General features: G+C 39.5%; 1 protein-coding gene across 1 annotated transcript; it reads right to left on the bottom strand.

Annotated features, from left to right (window-relative positions):
- Positions 1 to 729: 729 nt before the first annotated feature.
- DSPP (dentin sialophosphoprotein) lies at positions 730 to 5431 on the bottom strand. The gene is given in 5 exon segments (XM_006109720.1): positions 730 to 1415; positions 1418 to 2468; positions 3165 to 4136; positions 4260 to 4346; positions 5381 to 5431. Coding segments are annotated over 5 exon segments (2847 nt in total).
- Positions 5432 to 9846: the final 4415 nt, after the last annotated feature.

Below are 9846 nucleotides of genomic sequence, written 5' to 3'. Positions count from 1 at the left end.
TCTAAGCACTGCACCAGTTTTGTCAGTAGTTTTAGGGACTTTGTGCCAAATTTCCAGTGGTTTGCAGGAATGTAATACTAAGTATCAGGTTTTGTTTAAATCAATGTTTCGATTCCTCTCTAACACTCTAGAATTTCCCTAACTTGGAATTGCTCTATTCAATAATTACAAAGATTATTCCCAAAAAGGTTAAAATATTGCTGCTTTTTTTTTCGTTACAGGTGCATTTCTTGGGATAAGTAAATGAATTAGTAGCCAAGGTGGGTATAGTAACAGCATCCTTTACTCAGCAGTGAGCAGACCGTCTATTCAGAAAATATAATTACTCAAAAGATTAAGGCAAAGTCACAAGCTGTTTATAAGAAGTATTTACTTGCCACATTCTAAAGCACTTGGCATTTGGATTGAGATTATCCTGTAGTACGTGATTACTTGAGATATCTGTATAAAGTATTAAATAATACTTTAATTGTTCTCTTATGTTTAGATGTACAACTTTAGCAAAATCTTTTCAGAATATATTTTAACACGCATGTACCAAAGGCCACTCATTCAGATTCTCTCTGAGGGAGTTGGGAGTTGGACTGAATCCATCCATTTGACTTAATTCTGTGGTTGTTTACATGCCTTCTGTTTTCTTCTCCCTTCTCCTTACTTTCTTGGAAATCTTTATTTCCTGTCACTCACCAAACTTTTCACACAAGAAATCTTGTGGGGTTTTTGTTTATTCTAATCATCACTGGTTGAGTGATTACTGTCACTGCCTTCACTGTCACTGTCACTATCACTTTCATTGTTGTTGCCATTAGGAGACTTGCTCTTGCTGTCACTCTCATCACTACTGTCAGATGCACTGTCGCTGCTTTCATTGCTGTCACTGCTGTCTGATTTGCTGTCACTGCTGTCACTACTGTCACTGCTGTCACTACTATCGCTGCTGTCACTACTATCACTGCTGTCACTGCTGTCACTGCTGTCACTGCTGTCACTACTGTCACTGCTATCTGATTTACTGTCACTACTATCACTACTGTCACTGCTGTCACTGCTGTCACTGCTGTCACTGCTATCTGATTTAGTGTCACTACTATCACTACTGTCACTGCTGTCACTACTGTCATTGCTGTCTGATTTGCTGTCACTACTGTCACTGCTGTCACTGCTGTCACTACTATCGCTGCTGTCACTGCTGTCACTACTATCGCTGCTGTCACTGCTGTCACTACTATCGCTGCTATCTGATTTACTGTCACTACTATCACTACTGTCACTGCTGTCACTACTATCGCTGCTGTCACTACTATCGCTGCTGTCACTACTGTCACTGCTATCTGATTTACTGTCACTGCTGTCACTGCTGTCACTACTATCACTGCTGTCACTGCTGTCACTACTGTCACTGCTGTCACTACTTCACTACTATCACTGCTATCTGATCTGTCACTACTATCACTGCTGTCACTACTGTCACTGCTGTCACTACTATCACTGCTGTCACTACTGTCACTGCTGTCACTACTATCACTGCTGTCACTGCTGTCACTACTGTCACTGCTGTCACTACTGTCACTGCTGTCACTGCTATCTGATTTACTGTCACTACTGTCACTACTGTCACTGCTGTCACTACTGTCACTGCTGTCACTACTGTCACTGCTGTCACTGCTATCTGATTTACTGTCACTACTATCACTACTGTCACTGCTGTCACTACTATCGCTGCTGTCACTGCTGTCACTACTGTCACTACTATCACTGTTGTCACTACTGTCACTGCTGTCTGATTTGCTGTCACTGCTGTCACTACTATCACTACTGTCACTGCTGTCACTGCTATCACTGCTATCTGATTTGCTGTCACTGCTGTCACTACTATCGCTGCTGTCACTGCTGTCACTGCTGTCACTGCTGTCACTACTATCACTACTGTCACTGCTGTCACTGATGTCTGATTTATCTTTGCTGCTGTCTGATTCACTATCATCACTTCCGTTGTTACCATTGTCGTTACTGTCACTATCACTAGCATCTGATGTGTTGTCACTGTCCTCATCTCCTTCTCCTTTTGAATCACTGTCGTTGTCACTATCTTTTGATTCATCTGAGTTATAAGATGCATCTCCTCGGCTACTGCTGTCATTGTCACCTTCAGAATTGGCATCATCATTGCCATTAGACTCATCGCTGCTGTTGGGATCATCGCCTTGCATGGATTCATCGTCAAACTCATAACTATCATAACCATCACTGTTACTCTCACTACCTGTTTGGCCGTGTTCAACCTTGTTTCCAGGTTCTAACTTCTGGCCAGGTTCTTGCATGTTGTCAATCTCCCCTTGTGTCTGGACATTTCCGTTGCCCACAATCACTCCATGTTGTCCTTTACTCTCTTTATCGCCAATGACTTTCCCAGCTTCTTTGGTAAGATTGTTTCTATTGCCACTGCTGGGACCTCCAATTTCTATTCCCTGTGGAAGAATGGGTAATTAGTAAATGTTATACTGCAAAATTGCATTGGTCTGAGGAACACTGGCTGAGAAAATTGACCAGTGAAACACAAGGTCAGCTTCCAGTACTTCAGAAACATCTGTTTGTGAAAATGTGCTGGATTCAGTACTTGAAAATGCTCTAGTGTTTGGGTTATATAACAACCCAGCCACATATTTCACCCAGTAGGAACATTTATGGTGCAGACATTATTTAGCATAAGACTTTTCTAGAATTTTAACCAAATTTTCAGAAATATCTGATTTTTTTTTTGTATATTTTTGTTGTATATTGCCTAACCAGTTTTGCTCAGTGGATAACGCATGGACCTGTGGACTGAAAGTTCTCAGGTTCGATTCCGGTCAAGGGCATGTACCTTGGTTGCGGGCACATCCCCAGTGGGAGGTGTACAGGAGGCAGCTGATCAATGTTTCTCTCTCATCAATGTTTCTAACTCTCTATCCCTCTCCCTTCCTCTCTATAAAAAATTGATAAAATATTTTTTTAAATGTTGTATATCAGAATCTAGTAAGAACTCTGGCTTTCCCATCAGATAGTCAAGTAATTTAGGTACGAAAATACATGAATGCTAGTCATGATTATTTTTTGTGCTACCATTAGTTGGGTGGAAGAGAGAATTTAAACTGCTATTTAAAAAATCAACTTCACAAACTAACCTTATCTTGGCTCTTCCCATTCGTACTTGGCTCTGATTCTTTGGTAATTCCATTATCCACACCATGGCTTTCTCTGTGATTGGTGTTCTGGATGTCCTCCATTCTTGGGCTATCATTTTCTTCTAGGATCCGATCAGAATCCTCCTCAGTCTCGGAGTCATTGTCTCCATCGGTGTCGTGGGGATCTTCTTTGTCCTCAGGGTCATCATCTTCACTGCTCATTGAATTTTTACTTGAGCTATTATCATTGCCGCCTTCTTTTCCATGACCCTGGCCCTCCTGGCCCTGGCTTTTATCAGTGCCATCTTTTCCATTTCCCGTTTCTTCACCTTCATTATCACCAGAGCCCTTGTCTTCACCCTCATCTGTTCCATCCCCACTAGGACTCCCATCAGAATTATCGAGGCCAGCATCTTCTGTATGGCCAGCTCCGCTTCCCCCTGGTGTTACCCCTGCCCCCTCATGACCATTTCTCTCACCTTCTTTCTGAGGTGTTACTGCACTTGTGTCACCCTCATTTGTACAGGAATTCCCATTCATGTCATCCTCACGGCCTGTACTGTTACTGCTTCCAGATACTTGATGCTCATCTTCGTCAACCACAGTGGCATTCTCACTCTGACTTGCATCTCCAACATCCCCATTTTTAAAATTCTCATCAGTATTTCCATTAATATTGCTCCCATTTGCTGCGCCAGTCATGTCAATAGTGCTTACTTGTCTCCTAATACCATGTATTCCATCATGACCATATGTTTCTGGCTTTTCTGTGCCCCCATTCACATCCTCGGGATTCCCCTCTTCATTTACTGACATGGAATGTGTAGAAGAACTTTCCCTTCCTACTCCTGCCCACTCAGGGCCATTTCCTTCTACTCTGTAACCATCTTTGGTATACTGTTGCCTTCCCGTTTCATTTTCATGCATAGGGACACCACTTTCTTTGGTGGTATCATTAGCATATAACTCATCCTGAAAAAGAAACAATTCAAAATAAATAGTGAAAATCATCGTGAAACTGAAAAGCTGAGCATCAGTTTTTTGGAAGGTAATGAAATCTAAAAACACCTTAGAAACACATTTTATACCCTATACCTGTACTGGCGTTTTTAATTTTGCTGGAAGACTTAAATTCACAGATTGGCCAACAGCATGTCTCTCCAATGACTTGATTTGAGGAACCTATGAAAATCAAAAACATTCTTATTTTGTGTGCATTCACATACACAGACACACACATTTTTCCCTAAATGAAGGCGGGGGGTGGGGGGGAGATATAACACAAAGGCCAACATATGCTCTAATTAGGTGGAAAAGAGAAATGACTTTTTATAGGGTTTATATGGAATTTAAACGGGCATACAGATCGTTTTCACAACGGGCATACAGATCGTTTTCACAACGGTGTTGTCAATTTTATTGAAGAATTAACCAGACCATTCATCTCAACTACAGAAGAGGAACAGACTTTTCTAAAGATAAGAGGGTAGATCTTGGGTGTTTCTCTACAATAAGCCTCTTGCAAAGTACAAGACCTACCCTAAGTATAATCCTGGCCAAATCCCCCAGGAGGATAGTTGGTATGACCAGAGCCAGTGCATAAGAAAAACCAAGTAATAGACTATGTGTCCTCAGGAGCACATTTGAAATAGTTGAGGAAATTCTCAACTACATTAATACCAAAGCATTTGGTATTATGAAAACATGTAAAAAATGTTAACCATAGCAGCTGGCTAATAAAATTACAAATGGTTGAATTTTCTTAATTTTTCTTTGTTGGTGTTGGTTTTTTTCCCAAATTTTCTACTGTGAGCATATAAACATTAACTCTGTTACTTTTCTTCTATGTTAAAGAATGCTACTTTTCTTTCTTGAAAACTTTCTAAGCAATACAGGTTTCATTGATATTAGAGTGCAGTTTGGGGCACATGAGCAAAGATGAACAAAATTTTCATGATTTCTGGGGATTGAATGTAAATTGATCTGAATGAATTTTTAAATAAGAATCCTTCTGAGCAGCATGAGTTTTGATTGGAGAAATAGGAGCATGAGCTTGGAGTCATGTTTGGCTTTGTTGAGACCCCCAGAGATATCCTGTCAAGTCTTTCATGCAAATCTGAATGTTTAGGCTCAGCTTACCTGCAAAGGCTTCTATATTTATGTTAGGTTAAAAGGGATAGCCAAATAAGGAGGTTTCCTGAAGATGGCATACTCACCGGAATGGCCCATGCTGCTGCCCAAATGCAAAAACAGATGATTATCTTCATTTTCTTCAAAAATATTAGTTAATGGCTGTTTAAAAAGAGAATAGCACAACATTGCTTACAGAACAAAAGAGAATAACCGCAGTAATGTATCATTTGGTTTGTAAGCATTTGCCTTTTTCTCAGGCAAGAAGTATTTATTGAGCATAAGAAGGCAGCTGCCAGGACTCCGTGTTCCAGAACTTCCCTGGAGTGGTCGTGGAGATGTACGGGCATCCTCAGGTTCAGCACCAATGGAACCATCTAGAGCAGCGGTTCTCAACCTGTGGGTCGCAACCCCTTTGGGGGTCAAACGACTCTTTCACAGGGGTTGCCTAAGACCATCGGAAAACACATATATAATTACATATTGTTTTTGTGATTAATCACTATGCTTTAATTATGTTTAATTTGTAACAATGAAAATACATCCTATATATCAGATATTTACATTACGATTCATAACAGTAGCAAAATTACAGTTATGAAGTAGCAACGAAAATAATTTTATGGTTGGGGGTCACCACAACATGAGGAACTATATTAAAGGGTCATGGAAGGTTGAGGACCACTGATCTAGACTTTTTTGCCTCTGCCAGTGAAGGGGAGCAGCCATATAGCCACAAAGTCATCACCATAATTTGTGTCCTTCTGCTGTTCTTAATGGTAATAATATCTGTCTCTTCCGAATAGTTTTATTCAAGTATTAACTAATGGTACTAAGATTGTGTTTAAAAGATGAAGCACTTATCATCCCCTCTCTAAATTCATCCATTTGGGTTCTGCTACTGTAAGGAACAGGCGTGAGGGGGCCTAGGCTCGTGGAAAACATAGAGTTTGGATTAGAGACCTGGGCTCGAATTCTACTTTTGCTACTTGCTGTGTGAGTCTGAGAAATTTAAACACTTTACTCAGCCTTGTTTCCTGCATCTGGGATAATAGTAATGCCTGCACTGCAGGACTGCCCCAACCATCTCAGCAGAAAAATCTCGGAGAAGCCTTCTATGGCTCCATTTCTGAGGGTGCTTAGTGTCTCTTTTTTACATGCAGCAGCATCTACACACCTCACTGGTAGCCTATTGTGCTGTTTTTGGTGGGGTTTTTTTTTCAAAGCTAAAAACCTAAATTTGTTAAAACAGTTAATGAATTCAGAAAATGATCACAGAGATACAATTTCTGTAAATGAGAAGTTTCGGATGAAATATACAGAGAACATAATTACAAAAATAGTCAGATTTTCAAACTGGAGGTGAATAAAAAAAAAACACTTCAGCCAGACAATTAAGAAAAGTATACAGAGAGCCTCTCAGCGTTTATTGTACTGTTTTAAAATAGCCTGGCTACCTGCACGTTCCCCACTGAGCGCTCCCGAGACCCACGAGAATGTCTTAGAAATCACTGTAGTCCAATACAGAGCACAGAAAAAGACCTTTTCTGAATATTGTTGATGAATAAATACTTACTAATATAAGCAATACCTGGCACTGCCCTCTGTATGGAGCAATCTCTTAATAAATAATAGCAATTATTATGAGGGACTTATAAGCATATGACCCTTTATTCCTGTTAGAATTTACAGTCAGAAATGGTCGGATATACATTCTGATACATTGGAATAGGCATTGTATAGTCCATGTGAATCAAAACTTGTGAATAAATTCCCATTTATTGCAAATTGGATTGCTTGATGTAATGATTCCATTACTGTAGAAAGGAAAGGAGAGTTTTACTCCTATTTCATGAACTCCCACTGGGTTTATAGTTTCTAACGCTGCATGTTATAAAATAGCCTTTATTGGACTTACTGTTGTTAGTGGAAACATAATGAAGCCTCCGTGAACATCACCTGCCATAGAGTCATTGGCATTTCTTCACAGGAGAGAGGACACAGTTTCAGGGCTACTGAGAGAGGGGCGGGGGGAGTGCTTACTCTTGTGGCCGCTCAGCAGAAAGCCAAGACCTCCTTCCAAAATGCTGTAGATGAAAAGCGAGGCCGAGGTGGCCTCAGGACAAGCATAATGCAGAGCTCTGGCATGGATGTTGAAGGGCAGCTGTTTAGTAAGCAGGAATTATACTGTACTTTGCAGTCTCAACCCTAATTATTACAGAGAGTCTGCCGAAGGCCAGTCTACACTGTGATTTGGAGGAGCCATGGTGTCCTGGAAAGGTACCTGTAGTGAAGGCCGGGGTTATGTGCAGCCCGTTTCTAAACTGCAATCCAGAAATCTGACCACATTAGATCCCTTTCATATCCGCTCCAGAACAATTGAATGATGCATGATGATGCTCAGCTGTTTCCACAGGTAGGTAAATGGCTTGAAAGATTCCTATAGAAATAACCTCACGCTAGCCAGTTTGGCTCAGTGGATAGAGCGTCGGCCTGTGGACTGAAGGGTCCTGGGTTCGATTCCGGTCAAGGGCACATACTCAGGTTGCAGGCTCAATCCCCGGTAGGGGACATGCAGGAGGCAGCCGATCAATGATTCTCTCTCATCATTGATGTTTCTATCTCTCCCCCTCTCCCTTCTTCTCTGAAATCAATAAGATATTTTTTAAAAAGAAGAAAAAGAAATGCCCTTAATTTTGTCAGCCTGAAAACAGAGTCTTAAGAATTATGTGTACCCCCTCCAGATTATTTCATGTCACAAATTAAATGAGATTTAGAAATTTTACCTATTCTGAACAACTTTTTTTTAAGTGAAAAGCAAAACCTAATTAAAGTCCTGTTTGAAAGCCCAAGATGGGTTTTTTAAATCTGCCTTATCTAATTTCTTAACAAAACTAACCAAAGCACCAGATAATGATCAAATTTCCACCTCAGTTTGCCAATTTTTTAGTAATGTATCTTTCTTTTTTCAAAGCTATCATCTTGTAAAATGGAAAAGCCTGACAGAAGTCAGAATCTCTAGCTATTCTGAGTAGAAGTGTTTGGGTACAGCTTTTAAAGCCCTAATGTCAACTGGCAAAAAATTAATTTTTTAGGTCAAACATTGGGGTTTTTTTAGGGACCAAGAAGTTATATGTAAACTGAGATCCATTCATGAATTCAACAAGCATTTGAAGATCTAATATGAGCCAGATAAAGGCTCTAGAAGACAGACATGGGCCTTATCACCGAATTGATTAGACAAACTTTGAAATAAATATAACTTAATGTGCTAAATCAAATTCATGTTTATTTTTTAACATAATCAGTGTTTAAGTGTTACTATTGTTACTATTTAAAAGAGGAAGAGCCCTGGCCAGGTGGCTCAGTTGGTTGGAGCATCGTTCCATACACCAAAAGTTTGTGGGTTCAATTCCCAGTCAAGGCACATACCTAGGTTGCAGGTTTGATCCCGTCAGGGCACATGCAGGAGATGAGTAATAGATGCTTCTTGCATCAATGTTTCTAACTCTCTCCCTTCCTTTCTCTCTGAAAATCAATAAAAACATATCCTTGTGTGAGGATTAAAAATAATAATAATTTTTAAAAATAATAATAAATAAAAAAAGGAAGAGATTGTTTCCTTTTCATTCAATCCCATCATGTCTTACATTGCATTGATGAGACTAAAAAAATCATTTAACTAGGCTCAAGGTTCTCAAAACTGGGTTTCTGAATAAAAATAACAGTAATGGCACTTTAGCGAGTTATACATAAAATATTTTAATCACTCATTCTGTTGTTAAGATTTTAGATTTAAAATATTTGCCTCATCTTACATATATTCTTTCTATTAGCAACTGGTATTTTAACACTGGCTATTTTTTCAAAAAAAACCTACTCTTCAGTAATGCAATATTTTGCTAGATGGAATCAGTATTGCTTACCACATAATTTCTCGAGATCTTTTAAAACAAACTCTTAATTTGACAAGTCAAAAGAGGAGGAAAAAAATCTAATCATACAGGGTTTATTCACTTTTTAAAGTCTAGTTGGCTTCTCTGAAATTCAAATTTCTTTCTAAAGGTATCTGTTGGTTCTGAGTAAAGAGGATGTTTCATCTTACCTTAAAAGCCTTCAAAGGGACTTTGAAAATCCAGGATTTCTTATCTTTTTCTTTGGAGCCTGAGTGGCACACTGTCCTAGACTTTTGCATGATAATTTCGTACCTGCCGAAATTTAAACTCAGTTTGATAATTTTCTCCACCAATCACTGTTTAGAATCCCTGATATAGGGTTATAGCGTGTCACCGTGTCTGTGAAGCACATAATAACTTCCTCCTCTCCCTCCACTTGCTGATATGCGTTTGCTCACTGAACCATTTGGTTCCAAAGGGACTAGACTTACTTTCACTTAATTAAATAGCTTTGGGAGGCTGTTTTGCATTTTAAATATAGAGAATCAGTGTAACATATCTGAAAAGAGCCACTTAAACTCTGTCACCCTGACATTTCTTGTCTTACTAAGGTTGGCAATCTAAGAAAACTCTAGGTTTCTCTAGTAAATATGACC

This window comes from Myotis lucifugus, unplaced genomic scaffold (genome assembly GCF_000147115.1).
Source record: "Myotis lucifugus unplaced genomic scaffold, Myoluc2.0 scaffold_12, whole genome shotgun sequence".
In the NCBI taxonomy this organism is placed as follows: Eukaryota; Metazoa; Chordata; class Mammalia; order Chiroptera; family Vespertilionidae; genus Myotis; species Myotis lucifugus.
Note: the sequence above shows the minus strand (reverse complement) of the source record. Positions and strands in the feature narration are given on the sequence as shown.